The sequence below is a fragment of the Globicephala melas genome, chromosome 1 (genome assembly GCF_963455315.2).
Source record: "Globicephala melas chromosome 1, mGloMel1.2, whole genome shotgun sequence".
In the NCBI taxonomy this organism is placed as follows: Eukaryota; Metazoa; Chordata; class Mammalia; order Artiodactyla; family Delphinidae; genus Globicephala; species Globicephala melas.
Window position 1 is genome coordinate 14,177,843 of NC_083314.1, and position 18,616 is coordinate 14,196,458.

The 18,616-nt window shown below is 38.1% G+C and overlaps 1 protein-coding gene across 1 annotated transcript in view; it reads right to left on the reverse strand.

Annotated features, from left to right (window-relative positions):
- Window positions 1–18,616, reverse strand: part of USH2A (usherin) — a 773,776-nt gene that overhangs the window by 252,301 nt on the left and 502,859 nt on the right. The window contains exons 41-43 of the mRNA XM_060289919.1: window positions 15,918–16,252; window positions 14,602–14,724; window positions 4,311–4,474 (exon numbers count right to left, since the gene is read on the reverse strand). Coding sequence (XP_060145902.1) covers window positions 4,311–4,474; window positions 14,602–14,724; window positions 15,918–16,252 — 622 coding nt within the window. The remainder of the gene's footprint in view (window positions 1–4,310; window positions 4,475–14,601; window positions 14,725–15,917; window positions 16,253–18,616) is intronic.

The window sequence follows — 18,616 nt, forward strand, 5'->3', positions numbered from 1 at the left end:
ATACATCTATATAAAGTAGTTTGTTTTGAAAAAAAAAAATGACTCTAAATGATTAACATAAAACAAAACAAAACCCAAAGCAGGCAAACAAAAGAAATGGCTGCCTAAGTTTTTTGGTAAAATGCTGCTGAAAGCACTGTAAACATTTTACAGAGAGAACAATACTTTATACCAATACTAAATGATTACTAAGTGCTAAACATATATTATTTCATCTTTATCATCATATTTTAAGGCAGTTATTATTATTATCTCTGTATTCTGAATTAGGAAACTAGGATATACTGAAGTTAAGTGGCTCGTTTTAGGTCATAGCGCTAGAAAATACTGCAACTGGGAGTCAAACATAAGTTTCCCTGATTCCAAAGCCTATGTTAAAAATTATTCCTTCATATGGCTTCACAGAGTTTTGCCACTTTTCTAGTTAGGAGAATTTAAAACACTTAGATGGAATCACCAACAAGAGAGTTAGAGGGTGAAAAATAGGAGGAACTTTGAGAAAGTCTTTGGGGGGGGCGGGTGGGATGAACTGGGAGATTGGGATTGACATATACACACTAATACGTATAAAATAGATAACTAATAAGAACCTGCTGTATAAAAAATAAATTAAAATAAAAAAATAAGTACTAGGGATGCAACATACACCATGATGATGATAGTTTAATATATAGGAAAATTGTTATATATGCTGTATAATATATAGGAGAATTGTTAAGAGAGCAGGTCTTAAAAGTTCTCATCCTAAGGAAAAAAAATACTTTTTATTATATTTATATGAGATGATGGATGAGAACTAAACTTATTGTGGTAATCATTTTATAATATATGTAAATCAAACCATCATGCTGTATACCTTAAACTTATTCAGTGGTGTATGTCAATTCTTTCTCAATAAAACTGTAAAAACTTAAAAAAAAAGCTTTTAGGGGATGAGAACAAGAGTAGCTGGTGACACAGGAGGGAGCATTTGAGTAAGGAGGGGTCATTTATGGACCCACTACCACAGAGAAACAGAATAGGATGGCACTAACAAGAGAGCATTGGATTGGGTCATTATGGGAATAATTTCAAGATGACCAAATCAGTAGAATGCAAGGGAGGAAGGTCAGATTACAGAAGGTGCACAAGTGAACAGGCAGAAAGCCAGTGGAAAAGGCGCATCCAGTCTATTTGCTTTGGTAACTGGAGCGACAGGAGGGGAAGCAGAGGGACAAGGTGAGCCAATGATGGTGGGTGCTTTCAAAAGAGGTGAGATTTGGAATGATGTATATGTATTGCCACCTGAACAAGGTAAGCTCCGACAAGTCAAAAATTCTAGCTACAAAATCTAGCGGTTTCTGGTTAAGAGAGCAAGATGAGGCAGATGCTTTTTATGTGGATTTAAATTTTATGTGGATTTCAATTTTTTTAATGGTGATGCCTTCATACTTTACAAATTTTCTGGAGAGTTCTGGATGATTTTTTCCATTTCCTCTTTTTCAGTTCCTTCCTCTCTCACCACCTCCAGTGTTTTCTTGCTCTTTTCCGGCTGTCAATGACCTCGTTAGCGAGGAGACCTCAGAAGCGGCACTGCCTTTCTACCCCCTTCCCTCGTGGGCATTTTTCACCATTTATTTTAGAGTGAGCAGTCAAAATGGGAAGGATCTCACTAAATCACTCTTGACAAAGTGCTAATAACCATTAAGGACAAATGCAGGAGAAACAGTCGAAAATGGGATGCTCGAGCTCGAAGTCTGAGTGTGAGAAGTGCTACTGACTAACTGTAATTTGTGGTAAGTTATTAAGTACCAGTTTCTAACTCCTAGGGCTACATAAACAATTTAAGTGAAGGTATTTTTGTATCTTTTCTTATAAAAGTGGGATTTTCCCCCCACTATGTCATTTATCTTCATGGTGTTTCACTTAGGTTGAACTATTATCTTTCATTATGGAAAGCAGGGATAAGAACCTCATGTCTATATAGGGACCAGGAAGATAGGAGGGTGCAGCCTGTGTAAAGGGGAAACCAGTGCCAGCTGATTATTTTCCCTTCAGCAATGTGGGAAGAGTTTCACCCAATCATTGGGTTTTTCAGATCAATCCAAAATCTTTATGTGAAATCTTCTAATTGTTAAATGTTAGCAAAATATTTTTTTTTCAAATGCTGCTGGCAAAACAATGCATGGAGGATGGGAGTAAGTATGGTCCATGTGCTGCCAGTTTGTAATATTTGCCATAAAAATGAACTGAACAGATGCAGGGATGCTTTTTCCTCACATGATATCAACACAGAGATGCAAACATTTAAAATAGGTGCTTCTAAAACTTTAATACCTATCTCTGTTAAGCTGTGATTGGTAAAAATTTATCAGAGATATTTTGCTATCCAAATGGTGTGCCCATGTGGAGGGTCATAGTTAAGAAAGAATATGTTTTAAAAATATATTTTATGGTTTTTAATAAGCAAATATTCATAAGCTTATTCATGACTTTCAACCTATAGTTTTGTGCCTTTTAGCATGTTAGACAAGGTCCAACTTTATCCTACAAATCAAGAAAACAATTGAAATTAAACTTGCAAAAAAGAGGTGGCCCTTTCACAGTGGAGTGACTACTTAATTTACTTAGTTTAGCAGGTTGCAGGAAGGAAGAAAATGATAATGCAACACACTTTCACAGAGCTGACCCTCTTCTGAGAGTTAACCTTTGTGCTCACAAATAGTTATCTGAAAAATTTCTAAGGTATGAATGGAAATAACAGCAGACTGCATTACCTACATCCTGAAGGTCAGAGGTTCAGCTTACCAAGGTAATGAAACTTCAGTGAGCTGCTTCAGATCTATTAGGTTTGTCAGTTTTTATAAGCACGCTTACTTCAGGCATGCAATTATAACATAAAGGACCTACACTGGTGATAATTCAGCCGCCAGATCTTAACAGAAGTATTCAAACGTCAGATACGGGGGAGGGCGTCCACCTTTCTAAGTAGGTTTTTAAGATGAATCAGGTATTGAGGGTGAAATAGAAAGACGGAGATGAGTGAAAATATATTATACATAAAAATCCATCTCCAGATAAAAACTTTGTAGTTTTTCACAGAGGTGTCTCAGAAGGTAATCATAACCATCAATTAACTTATGTTCTTCCATGTAAGTGGTTTAAGAGATCCCAGTAGAGGTGACACAGATCATTAGAAACCTGCAACCTTACAAAAACCCTAGAGCGATAGTCTTTTGGTAAAAATGGCTTATTTAGTGGCAGTGTAGATCGACATAACCAGTACTAGTTTTAATTTACAATTAATGTCACCTAACACTGGTTTTAATCAACAATTGATACAACGTAACAGGGGTAAATTCCCTCAAGATGTTCTAAGTGAAATAGGAAGCACTTCTCGTCTTAAGCGATAACAAAATCAAAATCAGAAGGTTACGATTGCCCAAGCTGGAGTCATTTTACAACTTTTTATGTACTAGTAGATGATTATCCTAGTAGATACAGTTTACTTTTACAAAACGAATATTTTCATTGGGGATTTCCAAATCAGATATTTCTCAGTATTTGGTAATAGTCTAGCAAGTTTTGATTCAACGATTTGCCAGACCTCAAGTGATGCTTCTAAGGAGGATTACAATACATAGTTCCATGATACAGTCAGTCTTGGTTTTTTCTGATTGTGATAATGGATCACTACAAATTAACAGATCAGCTGGGAAATGCTGCTCTACTGACCGACCAGATCTGAAATTTCAATTATTGTGGTTTCTAAAGTTGCAGGAACAGATTATATCCATATGGGAGCTCTTCTAACTGCCTATAAAGTTGTGTTCTGAATGCGCCCAGGGTGAACCGCAGTGTTATTGAAGCAATAACAGTGATGGTGGCAAGTCCAGGGATGGTGGCCAGGCTTCCTTTTCCTGTATCAAGCTGGAATTCTGGCTGTTACCAGTGCTGAAGACAATTCACTTGGAAAAAAACCATCATACTTCTGCAATCCTAGTGAATGGATCTTGCTGATAAGTGATGAATTATGAGATGGGGCAGAGCTCTCTTCAGGAAAGCGCACGATATTATATCGCTATCAAATTAGCATATGGACATTTCTATCACAACTGGTGTGACAAAAACTACATTCCCCATCCAAAAGGAATGGAAGGAGGAAGAGAAGGCCCAAGAAGGATGGACAAGTAGGAGAGAGAACTTCCTTTGAGGAAGAATAGCACAGGGAACTTGGCTTTTTGTTTCTGTCATTTTTTAATGTGTCCATTTTAAATTCGTTTTGGTACACATATGGGAAAGGGAAATAAAGATGTAAGAAGCTGACTTACTTGGTTTAGCCCATCTCACGTCTATGGCCGTGTGGTTGAGAACAATCGCAGTGAGGTTAGCTCCTCTCTCCGGAAGCCCGGCTAACGTGGTCACAGTTGCTTCTTGACTTGGTGTAAAACCCACACTGTTGTGTACAAAGACCTTATACGCATACGTTGTAAACCTAAAAGGTTGTTTTTAAAAAATACATATATAAATTTATCTTTCCGGACAGCGAACACATTTTCTTTTTCCTCGCAAAATACAGATTTTCCCCCATAGGATGCACCATTTTCTCCCCCCAATACATTTTCTTTTTTCTTCCCTGCACAAAAAAAGGTAGCATTATTTTTGTAACTCTCAAGCCTTAACCAGAGTGTTAAGAAAAGATGTTATTAGCAATGCTAAGCAAATACTGCTATTTAAAACAAATGTGGTTTATCGTTTTGCACATCTTCATTGTTTTCAGAAGTGCTGAGGATTATAGCTCAATTCAACATGCAATTACGCATCTGGTAACCTGCCAGCTTTCTATCTGAATTTGATCCAGTGAGTTTTATGTTCTTCTTTTGGGAAACTCATCCATTTTCAAATATCAGAATCCCTCATCACCAGTTTCTTCCTATACTTGTGCTTCCTACCCCTAAATTAAAGCCTAAAACTGTGACCAAGTATACAGCCTTCTCCCACTGAGGGTTTTGCTATGGTGAGCTGTGTTTTGCCATTGTGAGAACATATTTACTTGAGTCAATATAGTAGAAACTGAGCACTGCTTTTTGGGAGGAGAAAACTGGACATGGTGACGTCATGGTGATGCCATATATTAAATCAGTGATGGGCTAAAGCCACCGATTCCTCATCCTTTTTGGCTCTTTTGGGAAGAAGACTTATCAGGCTATCTTTTCTGGGTCAGACTGCCTGGGGAGGAAAATACTATTTACAGACGCAGGCAAGCTTTGACTGGACAACAGCTTAGACTGAGAACTTGCTTAAGCACATTGTACAACACATGACCCTCCCTGTGGGGCATCCAGTCCTCAGGGAAAACACTAGTCTCAGATCATCACCTTCTTTGGGTTTTAATAGATCATCAAGGATGCCTCACATCCAGTGCAGGGCCCAGGGAATTTGTCTCAGTAAGTCACAACTTATTAGTCATGACAACAGAGGGAGGGCGCCATTTGCAGGACTGTGCTAAATAACTTAGCCAAAATTATGACAGGAGTTTTACAGCGTTTTGCCACCACCCATGTAGAAGAGGTCTGCTTGCCTTACCTTGTTTCTCACTCATGGCCCAAAGGTATTTTTGCAGGGCTTGGCTTCGGCCACAGTGTAGCTATAGGTAAAGAATTAGTGATTTCCTTGAAGCTATTTATTTCTATTTCCCCCAAATAACTACTAGCAACAGATCTTCTACCTCTCTCTGCTTTACCCCCTTTCCTTGTGTCTTTCTTTCTTTTCTTTTGGTTTTGATGCTATAGTGGGTTGAATTGTGTCCCCCCGAAAGGTATGTTTAAGTCCTAACCCCTAGATTCCTGTGAATGTGACCTTATTTGGAAATAGGTGTAATCAAGTTAGCATGAGTTTATACTGGATATGGGACAGGCCTAAATCCAAAGGACTGATATCTTTATAAAAGAAAGGAGAGGGAAATTTTGTTACAGAGACACAGACGCACACAGGGAGAAGCCGTCTGTGAGGAGTTGGGGGCAGAAATTGGCGTTATGCCGCCATAAACCAAGGAACAACTTTGGCCACCAGAAGTTGGAAGAGGCAAGGAATGATTGTTTTCTAGAGGCCTTGGAGGGAACACAGTCCTGACAGTACTTTGATTCTGGACTTTCAACTTCCAGAGCTGTAAGAGAATACATTTCTGTCGTTTGAAGCCACTCAGTTAGTTTACAACAGCCCTAGGAAACTCATACATAGGCTTTCTAGAAAGTGCTAAATAGTCTACATGACAATGACAATGGAAAGATAATAATAACAGTATTTACTGAGTATTTAATATGTGTCAGGAATTTTCTATATGATTAACTCATTCATTCTTCACCATACTATTATAATACCTGCATTGAAAATTAGGAAAATAAGGCCTAAAGAGTTAAACCACTTGTCCAAGTCATCGAACTAGTAAGTGGGAGAGTAAAGACTCAAACCTAGACAGTCTGATTCCAGAGCTTCCTCTTTTAGCCATGATGCTACGCTGCCAGCATCGTAATGATGGTGATGATGATAAAAATAATAAAAAACACAATGGTCAGCTGATCCATCTATAGTTGGATGAGGTCATATCACTGAGGCTTGACCTTTGAGTTATTTTTCTGGCAAAGGGGAGAGATTTTGGCTTATGCATCCAAACAGTCTCGCCAAATTTCCTTTGTGACCACTAGCACGATTGTGAAGGATGGTGAGTCGGGGTTAAGAGGGTAGCAAGTGTGTGACCGTCAAATGAAACACGGCTAATGGCTCACATGGGAACTGAACCAGTGACCTTGGCTTCATTAGCTCTCTCCCTGGGTAAAATACTTTTAATTGTGTTTTACTTCCCAAAATGGCTTAAAAGAAATTTAGCTAGAGTCCGGATGCCTAACCTCTCCTGCAATATTTGAATTTTTCTTCCACATATTTACTCTGTGATAAATTTAGTAACTTTTATGGCTTCAAAGTGATACCATTTTTGTGGTTCTTTATACAAGTGGAATTAAAAACATCACGCAGCCCTGAAATGGTGAATTGTAAGTAAGTTCCGTGGGGTCTTAGTTCTTACTGTGATACTTTAAGCTATTTGATCATAGTTTAGGTATAGTGAAATGCTACAATTTATGTCTGCATAGAAGAAATTTAGGCCACATAAATACATATAACTGGAATGTCCATTTTTAAAGTGCAGTTGCCCCTTGGTATCTGCAGGGGGATTGGTTCCAGGACCCCGTGGATACCAAGATTTGAGGATGCGCAAGTCCCTGATATAAAATAGCATAGTATTTGCATATAACCTACGCACATTTTCTGTACTTTAAATCATCTCTAGATTACTTATAATACCTAATGTAATGTAAATGCTATGTAATAGTTGAAATCACAATGTAAATGCTATGTAAATAGTCGCAGGCATGTAGCAAATTTAAATTTTACTTTTTGAAAGTTCCTGGAATTTTTTTCCCAAATATTTTTGATTCACAGTTGGTTGACTCATGGATACAAAATCTGCAGATGCAGAGGGCTGACTGTAATATTAACATTTTAGAGTGAAAGATGACTTTAGAGTTTATCTGCTTTAAATAATGAAATATCTGCTACATTTTACAGAGAAGAAACCTGAGACCCAGAGAAGTTAAGGGGCTTTGCCTAAAGTCGCACAGCTAGTTAACAGGATTAGGTGGGCCTCTAGTTTATTCATTTCTAATATTAAATTCTTTCCACTATTCACTATTATTTTATTGAATTGAGAAATCAGTAGGCATTTCACTTGATGTCATGCATTTGTCTTTTGCATTTTCTTTAATTTTCACGGTTAAGTTAAAATTTTAAGGAATAGGATCTTGAACTCCCTTAAAGGAACTAAAATGTACTGTTTTCATGACATCTGAAACCTAATCTTTGTCAGTAAGTATACATACGTCTGACTACATGGCTCGGTATATCTTTCACCAATTCATGTCAAAAAAGAAAATATTCATTTGCTTAACGGATTTTGTTCATTTGCTCTAGTATGTTGTTTTTTAGGTAGACTTGGGTGTTGGTATCAGATGGGACATTCCATTTAGTTAATAATAAAATACTTTTAAGAGAAAAATGCTCCATCAGTTGAAATCATATACTCATGCAAAACATATGTATATCAATCAATATCTTCCCTAAATACTAATTGTGTTTCTTGGGTATATTTTGAAAAATGTACCATTTCAAACCCTTTAAGATATAGCTTTTGAAATCTGCTAAGTGAATGCAAACTTATGTTAAGTCTATGCTGTAACCAGTAAAACCAACTGTTTGAAGGTCCATTTAGGAATACGAGGCTGTTACAATAGTTATCCCCTAATTGATTAATTTTTTTGAGACCGTTCTCCAGCCCCTCCTTTCTTTCATCCACACACAGAAAATGGTAAATTCGTTGTGTAATAGACATGACTCTGGTATTTCTTCCTTGTAAAAGGTCATATATATTAAAATCTTATTTATGGAATGAGACTCATTTCAAGGTTCCGTTGTTATTACTCGAATTAGAAAACTAGATTCTGTTCAGATGATAAAGGTTTTAATCTGTTTATTGACTAGCTGATTTTATAAATAAATGAATGGCTACTTCATAGTTCCTAAAGCATTCAGTCTCATAACTTTCAGGTCACATATGATTTGGTTGGCTAGTGCCACGAAAATCTACCTGTCCAATAGAGAAATGATCCCTACTGAAACTTAGAAAGATGGTTTTTTTCTTACAAATTACATTGCTCTTTTATGTTTGATACACCATTACTTCATTCATTCATTAATAAATATTTATTAGCACTAACAGCATGCCAGATACTAAACATAGTAAATGTAATGTCTGTCCTATTGGAGTGTGTGTATGTGTGTGTGTATGTGTGTGTGTGTGTGTACGTGTGTATACTTATATACACATTTACAGATAAATGTTTTTAAATGAGAACCTCTAAAACATATATTCATTTATTCCTTTTTCTTTCCACATACATCAGAGCATCTAATTTAACCTAATCTAGTCAGGAAGTCTTCACAGAGGAGATAACATTTGGGCTAGGTATTGGTGACAAACAGTAATTTGGCCAGTGGAGACATTAATTTAGCCAGTAAGAAGCATTATTCAGGGCAAAAATGTGTGGAAGGCTTGTACTTTGAAAGGGTCTGATGTGTTCTGGGAACCAATAAGACCAATTCTTCAGTGCAGCTACAGAATGCCTCAGGTTATTTTCATCAGAATTAAAAATGTGTCAACTTTATTGATGTCCTAACAGAATTCATGTGTCAATATTGTCACCAATATAAATCATGCTTCCGAAAATGCAGGTTATTCAGTTCCTCCTTCTACTAACTCTTCTTCATATCCACCACCATCCAACACATGCTTGAGTACAACATTATACACCAGAGGAGTTGAGAAACCTCTGATAGCATACTGTTCCTTACACCCTCAGATCCTTTTGTGGGAATAAATAAATAGGCAAACAAAAAGGTAACACTGTTTCCACTGCTTAAATCTGTAATTGTTTCAATTTTCCATTGATGGTGGATACCTTTTCTTTCCCTCACTCATTTGTTGCTGAAAGATTTTTGTTTTCCTAAAAATGCTGCTGAAAATGTTTGCTTTTGGAAATTGAAGAGTAAAGATGATCAATCACTGTTGGAAGTTCTTATGATACTTTTTAGATTGTGAGTGAAAGCTGCAGCTGTCTACTCCTGTAGCTATCTGTACTTATGCCACCAGAATGTGGCACCTAAAATAACTTTGCTGTGATTTCTGTCTTTGTTCTACTATATCATCAACATGAAAAAGAAATGTAAACAAATAAACTAGATTTCTTTCTTTCTTTCTTTCTTTTTTAAGAAAGCATTAGGCAATGAAACCTCCTATGAAAAAATGCATCCTCCCAGATTTAGAGGTTCATTTTCTTTTTTGAGGTAAGTTTTCATATGATGACACTTAGAAAAGGACAGCATGAAGTAAATTCAGAGCAATGAAAAGAGAGCACCGTGACTCTCCCATGTTAAATGCGAAACAGATATATTTTTGCTCATTTCGAATTAAGTACTTTGCTAGGAAATGGTACACCAATGTTGACCGAAGTTGGCTTTCATTTCTAGACCCAACTTTTACTCACAGTATGGTATTAAGCAAGAAAATACCAGGCTCTACCTCACATTGGTGGTCATGGAAGAAAGGCCTTCCTTCTAACTCACCCTCCATGCTTATGAAGTTAATTTGTTTACCTAACAGCTACAACTTGAACATGTTTATGTTATAGGAGAACACGTGTCATGGAGCTGCCCCAGTCTTTCCCTATTAGCAAAGCAGAAAATGTTACTTGGGCACGTTTAATCTCATTACAAAGAAGGGGAATGAACGTCACACTCTTGAATATCATTCTCCAGAAACTATGTCCTCTTTCAGGGTTTGAAACATTTCATTTTTGTAGGTTAAAAAATCAGAATCCATGTCAGTAAGACTCAAACTTAGATTTTATGGTATATTTATCTTAAGCATTTAAACTTGAAAAGAGTCAAGTCCAACCATTCTTTGAAAACCAGATGAAGGTCTATGAATTTTGAATGCTTTCATTTAAAGATAATGCAATTAGAGGATTCTTGAGAACTCATATGAAAGTCTCTTTCCAGACTGATAAAGAAATACTTGTAGGAGTTCCTAAATAATTGAAAGGAAAAGGAGTGAGAACATGCCTCCCTTCATAAACTCAATGGCAGCTAAGTTATTATAATCTACAAGTCAACATTTTCCTTAAAATAGAGCCTATTATTTCTCATAGCTTGTTCTTCCTTTGTCAGATCCAGGACAGAGAGGCGCTCATGCCATCACTGTGTTTGCAGAAGTTTTACCTGATCACCCAGGAACCAAGGCACAGTGAGATCCTGAAAATCCTAAGGGTGGATTGATGCTTAAAATGAAGGTCGCTACCCTTTTGTTAAACCCAGCCTGACTCACCACAGCAGCATCGGATGACAACAGCACATTTTCCAGATTTTCCAATTGATGAAAATGTCAGGAAACCCAACGTTATGGTTCCCCTAACAACCATAACTTGGCCACTTTGCGAAACTGACAAGTAGTATAAACCCACAGTTACACTGAGTTTGTGTCTACACAGACAGAGCAAAATTCAATAATTAGGCAACTAGCTGGGTAACTCAGACCAAATCATCCCTTACCTAAGATATTCATAAAAAACAGAAGTATTTTTGTTGAAACTAAATTATCTGGATAGTGAGCTCACTCTTTTACTTGGTACATGGAGCTATCAAGGAAAAAATGACGACTAGAATGATCTGAATTTCAGAACATAATAACATTTGAGATGAAAGTGGTGTGTTTTCTATATATTAGAAACATACAGCTAACCAAAAGAGACCGCCTGCCCAAGGAAACTGACTTCAATTTATACTTACTCTCACAAATGTATTCATAAAGGGATGCCCAGTGAAACTTAAGTTAATTTTACTTTTTATATCAAGAGAAGTACCATTTAAAAAGCTGATTCTAGCTGTAGCTATTGGTGAGATCAGATCAAGATGGGCAGAAACCCTTCAATGGTTCCTTTGTTTATGTAGATGTAAGTTATGAAGGAAATAAGAAATGGTGAGTCTGGGAAGAATAGGAAATTAAATACTTTTCCTAAAGACATCAGAATTCAATGACCATCCTCTCCCGCCCTCCCCTCCAAAAGAAACCCACAAATAGTCAGTCAAATAAATACGTCAGTAAGACAAAATATGTCAAAGAGGAGGCTCATTAAGGGGCTGCAACACAGGTGTGCAGGAAGGTAAGCTGACTGCTCCCATCCTTCCCTCTACAGCAGGGACAGCAAGCCTGGCTGCCAGAAGTTAAAGTGGGTGCTGACTGCACCTTCCAGACAAGATCGCTTCTTTTGAACAAAAACACTGGCACAGCACATAGCACCCACAGGTGGTCTAATTTCCAGTTTTCTCTCAGATTTGTGAGACAAGTCCCCTTGGGCAGGAGGGGCCCCTAGTCTTTTGGACTTACAAAGGGTAGATGTCTAGAAAAATTCTTTTCACAATATGAAGACTCATGCTATTCACTTTGACTATTAGAAAGAAATGCAGGGACTTCCCTGGCGGTGCAGTGGTAAAGACTCCACGCTTCCAATGCAGGGGGCGCGGGTTCGATCCCTGGTTCGATCCCTGGTCGGGGAACTAAGATCCCACATGCTGCGTGATGCAGACAAACAATAAAAAATAAAAACCATAAAGAAATGCATATTGTGGGGGTTTTTTGTTTGTTTTATTTTGTTTTGTTTTTTTCACAAGCTGGTTACATGGGACAAAGTGGTTTATCTGAATAGTTGGAAAAAATCTTTGCTAGTGCTAGCAGAAAAAAAAAAATCTCTTGACATTTAGTATTATGAGGCTAGTCAAAATATCACCTCAGCACATTTTGTTATATGTATACTTCCTTTCTAGAAGCAGCTGTCATCAGTATGTTTATGTCAACTTATGTTTCAATCTAATTTGTGGGGATTTAACTTAATTTCATTCCTTACATCTTCGATTTGGACTTATTAAAAATCCTTACAAGCATCATTAAAAATTCAATAATAAAATTTTGGCCTTGGTCCTAATTCCTTAATAAGTTTTCATTGCTTCTATGAAGAAAGAAAATTAACTTTCTGCGTCTTATTCTGTTTTTCTGCCAACTACCTCATGGTTAAAAGTTAGATTCAGTAATGTTAGATAGTCAAGTCCTCTTTATTTTGGAAATTGCTATATTTCAGGCACTTAGAGTTCACAGATAGTTACCTTTCCATATGATTTCCCTAGGTAGTGATGGTGTATCTGTAGTTAACTGTGATGATAGTAATTGATACATGTATGAGTGTGTGTGTGTGTGTGTGTGTGTGTGTGTGTGTGTGTGTGTGTGTGTGTGTGTGTGTGTGAGTGTGGTTTTCTCCACTAGACTGTGAGCTCTTTGAGGGCAAGGGCTATGCTATTCATCTTTTGTTCCTTAGCACAATGCCTGTCAGCACATAGTAAACAAAAAGAAATTGCTGAATAAAATGAATTTCTTCAACTGAAGTCATCATTATATAGCAATGCTGGATTAAGTAACTAATGAATTGAAAATAGTGGAGAAGAGTCTAGGGACCACGATAATTTAGATTGAACCAAAAGGATATGCTAGTAATCGATCCCTTTTAGCTTACAAAAATGGCAATTTTACATGGTTCATTCTATCGTTTCCTTAGATTTACGTGCGGCCTCTCTTCAAGAACCTCACCATATCTGTAATGTTTTCCCACCAGGACCCTTTCAGATGGACAGGAGAATTTTCCTCATTCCCCAAAGATAAGAACATCACAGTTAATATTCCTAGGGCACAGAGCAATGAATACCCAACCCTTTACACATTACTAAAAGTATTCTTTCATTTAGCATCTATTGGCACACCCACTGTGTGCCAGGTACTACGGTGGGGATTGTGATAGAGAAATCATGAAGACAAGGCCTTGCTCATGGTGGATATGACAGTAAAATGGGGTGTCCAGACAGGTAGCCAGGTCAGTACAAAGACAATAGAGATTTGTAAGGGGTGTGCTACGGAAATACATTAAGGAGGCAGCTGATTCAGACCAGGAAGAGGGTGCTCTAGGAAACTTGCAGGCCAAGACTTGAAGGACGGTAGACAGAGGGAAATGGCAGCTATGGGGAGAAGCTGAGGGGTGGGTGTTGCCTGTTAGAGGCGCCAAACTCAATACTAACGTGGCTGAAGCGCAGAGGCCCAGCAGAGGAAGAGGGGAGACAAGACCAGATTGTAAACGGAGTTCAGAGTAGAGCTAGTCAGTGTGAGTCTAGAAGCATAACCCACCTGATAGAAAAGTCATTGAGCAATATGTCTTAAAACTTTTCCTAAAGGAATACTTGTGATTTTTTGAAATTTGATTACATTGCTTGATTCATGAAGGTCTAGACCTCACTTAATCCCATCCAATCTCCTCATTTTATAGACAACAAAAGTGAAGCCCAGAGAAGTTAAGTGACTCCCCTAAGGCCACAAAGCTAGTCCTCCAGCACAGGATGAAACCAAACCCACGCCTCCTTACTCTCCCGTGGGGTACTCTTTTCTGACATTGCCCATTTGCCCATTTCTTGATCTCTTCGAACTACAGATGGAATTCTTTTGAGTCCCAAGCCTGTTAACTAAATAATTTTTGTGAACTGAACCAATGATTTATAGCAAATTATTTCCTGGAAAAGCAAGCATTCTACAAGTGGCCCAAACGTTCCCCAGTTTTGAACATGTTCAACATTTCCAGATTTCGCCATTACGTGTCTGGCTAGGGCTGTGACAAAGGCAAGAGGCTAAGGCTCAAACACCTACAAACTTGACTTCAAAAGGCTTATTTGAAGCGTGCAGTTAAGATGGCAAATATTAAACATGCTGACTGTTGCAGCTCGATGATTAATGCCACAGATAATAACCAAACATGTTTTATTGCATAACTGGCTCACACAATGAAGACACTCAGATTCTTTGAACTATTCAACATGCCCCAAACTAAATGTCAGCATTTGTTTTTATAGTTTTTGTAATCTCACCTGCTAAGACCCTTATCTTCATAAAACCACTGAGTTCCTGAATAAATATTGTGGCACAGATTTAAATCTTCTGGGGGATTTGATGCAAGTGGTTGCTGGATTTTACATCTCAGAAGCTCATATCTAAAGCAAAAGATAAGCAGAAAGATCAGGATTATCTCAACTAATGTTATTACCAAAATTCAGGTTGTCTCACGGTACGAGTGTTTGGGGTGTATGTGTAAACGTAAAGAAAACATCTTAATTTTCTTTTTTCCAGATAATCATTTTTTTTTTTTTTTGGCACAAGTGTCATCCGCGTAGCTAACTGGAACAATTAGCTACATTCACATTTTACTACTATCAGTAAAATGATAACATTTAGATTTCTTCTATATCAGATGTGCCAAAACTTTATTGCCAGTTTCACACAAAATAGAATTACAAAAAGCTTATAAAGTTAATGATTTCCTAAAACTTCTACCATCAATACTTTATAAACAATGATAATATTATCGACTCCACAGTCTTGCCTAAGTGTCAAGTTGTTATAAAGCCATTTCAGAATCACAGTTCTTTTCTTTCATCTTATCTATATTCCTGACCACATGCTTCACAAGTTTCCAGATAATAATAACATGCCAAAAAATTGTGCTATCTTTAGAATTTTGAGGCATGTTTGTGCAAATGTGTCATTTAGAACATGCATCAAGCTTGCTTAACATATAATAAAGATATACTTTGAATATCAAGAGAGGGGCTGTGTAGAGATGCACTAGAGAACAGCAATTGTTGTTTCGAGGGTTTTTAGTTCCTCACAATAGCATATGCTATTTTTACCTTGATGATCTTTTTATGATTCCCTATAAGTCAAGATACAGAAGGTGAAACTGTATGAAAATTATGAGTGAGGCAGACATAGAGAACAGACCTGTGGTTGCCAAGGGGGGGGGGTTGGGGGAGGGATGGAGTGGGAGTTTGGGATTAGCAGATGCCAACTATTATATACAAAATGGATGAAGAACAAGGTCCTACTGTATAACACAGTGAACTATATTCAATATCCTGTGAGAAACCACAATGGAAAAGAATATAAAAAAGAATGTATATATATATATATATATATATGTATAACTGAGTCACTCTGTTGTACAGCAGAAATGAACACAACACTGTAAATCAACTACACTTCAATAAAAAAAAATGTTATGAGTGAGGAATATCCAATAAGGAATTAGTTCAATGTTCCTGTGTGAGGAAAAGCCTCCTTCTCCTCCCTTCCTTCCCAGAGAGATAAGACGGTAACAAAATCCAAAGGCACCATCACTTTCTCTTACCTCAAATTGGGTCCGTTTGGCCTGGTTGGTGGCTGCCAAGAAATGCCAACATACGATTCACTCAGTGGGACCACGGACAACGGGCTAAGACCCTGAGGCAGGGTGGGATGCGTGGTCACATGGGTAGGGAAACTCTCTGTGCACCCCCCTAGATGCCCATTACCCCCTGAGCAAGCCACAATGGTAACAGAATAATTAGTGAAAGGAATCAGATGAGTAACGACGTGACTGAACACAGAGGAAGTAACGTTGGTGATCGTGATGTGAGGGTCAGGCATGCGGATCTCGTAGGTAAGGATGTCTCCATTCAGGATAAGTGGGGCTCTCCAAGTGACCTGAAATAAAATGTAAGCTTAGCACCAGTGTGACAACACAGGAACAGAGCAACTGCAGTTCACAAGGCCTGGCGTTTTGCTCTGCCTTGTTTTCAGTCAAGTCACTTCCTAAATACGCACTTTCGACTTCGCCCTTTGCACTAGACAGTAACAAAGGGTTTCGGATCAATTAGCAGTACACCAGGAACTAGATGAAATGCTGTTTCCTGGGCTGGGCTTTCAGTCTGGAGACTTTCTAAGATTGTCAGACTAGTACACACCTTAGTGATTCATCTCCACCATGGGTGCCCTGAAGGACACAGAGCACACACATGGAGAGAGTTCACACATCCACACGCACCCATGGGGCGGCAGCAGGATTTAATAGTTTTCTTGTTTATAACTCAATTAAATGAAACGTCAGAACTCCTTGCTTTGCATTATTAGCGGGTACTCTAAATATATCACTATTCTCTTTTTTTTGAGGGGGGGGATGGTGGTGGGAGGGTGCAGAAATCATTCTTTGCATTTTCTGAGGATGCCCTATTGAGTTCCTGAATCTCACTAGTGCATAATGTAACAAGTAAAGCAATAACAACACATCCTGTTCTCAAAGACAAGAGACATGTGGAAAGCTTTGAAAAGGCAAGCAAAGAATGATCCTGTTTAAGTCATAGACATGAACATCAGAAGAAAGAAACACCATTTTCTAATAATGTTTAATGTTGCTTTTCTTTTCTGGCTAAATACTGTAAGGGCATAGTGCTAACCCACTCATGCTCTTATGGGGGACAAAGGACCCTAGAAAAATGTGCATTAGTCGTTAAAAGATTATTTATTTATATGCTATCATGGGTCATCTTTTTTGTGTTGCCTTGCAATGTTCCTTAAATTTTGGAGTGTATATCCCGTCTCCCCAATAGACTGTAAGCTTCTTGATAGCAGGGCCTAAATTGTATGCCCATTTAGTGCCATACACCGAGAGATGGAGTTCCAGAAGTAACAGCAGTCATGGCTGTCTCCATTATGTTTTTCCTTAGCATACAGCTATTTTGAAACTTTCAAAGAGTTTTCCACAAGGCGATATATTGATACCTCCATTTATAGTTCTATACAAATTCGAAGTCTTAGAGGCATTATAGAAAAGTGAGAATGGAAAAGGATGAACCAAAATTTTCTATCTTAAAGAGAAAAAACTTCCTCCAGAAGGAATCTGACCTGAGATATCTGTAGGGTATTCTTTCTAATTCTTGGTGACAAAATGGGCCTCTACCAGATGTCACTGGGCAGTTGCTTGATGATTACGGTCCTAACTTAAAATTAACAAGGACCTGACATCTACTCCAATTTTACTACATAGCTTGAAATCGTTGCTAATCTTAAAATCTTTTTCTGGACTTCCCTAGTGGTGCGGTAGTTAAGAATCCACCTGCCATTGCAGGGGACACGTGTGGGTTTGAGCCCTGGACTGGGAAGATCCCACATGCCATGGAGCAACTAAGCCCGTGAGCCACAACTACTGAGCCCATGTGCCTAGAGCCCGTGCTCTGCAACAAGAGAAGCCACCGCAGCGCAACAAAGAGTAGCCCCTGCTCACCACAACTAGAGAAAGCCAGTGGGCAGCAACGAAGATCCGACCCAGCCAAAAATAAATAAAAATTAACAAACAAACAAACAAAAAACCAAAAACACTTCTCAGAGAGTTCCACACTGTGCTGGTGAAGAGAAATTTTAGATGAATTCCTTATGAGCACAGAGGATTTGCCTGGATGGAGGAGAGATCAAAGAAGCCTAACGCAAGTAAAGTTTATAGAGCGGACATAGGATTCTATTTGCTTGGGGGGTGCAGCGCTCTTTGTGGACTTCAGAAATGAGTCAAGGTCATATTTACAGGGCTTCCTGGTACTTGTCATGCAAATGGAAAATGGAAGGGTTATCACAGCTCAATTCTACCTGATTCACATGTGGAATACCACTTGCCTCTGGAACTAGAATATTCTGAGAGTTCAGGTCAAGGCTTGGCAGTCCTTGAAAGAATCCAAACTTTGGAGGTAGTCTGTGTTAGCAGTTGAGCTGAGAGTGAATTGATCTGGCACTCAGTTGTTGAGCCTAAGAAAAGCATTCATCAAATAAACCTTGAATAAGATCTCAACCAGCGGAGATTAAGCGATGTGATGTAATGATTCTGGAGACAGTCATTTGAAGAGCTAAAAAATCCCTGTGTTCTCTAACTATAAACGTTTGCATCCAGAAATTGGCTATTTTTCTCACTTAAAAAGCTACAGACATAAGAAGATACATCTTTGTTTTTAGTTTATACATTTATTTATTTATTTTATTTTTGGCTGCGTTGGGTCTTCGTTGCTGCACACGGGCTTTCTCTAG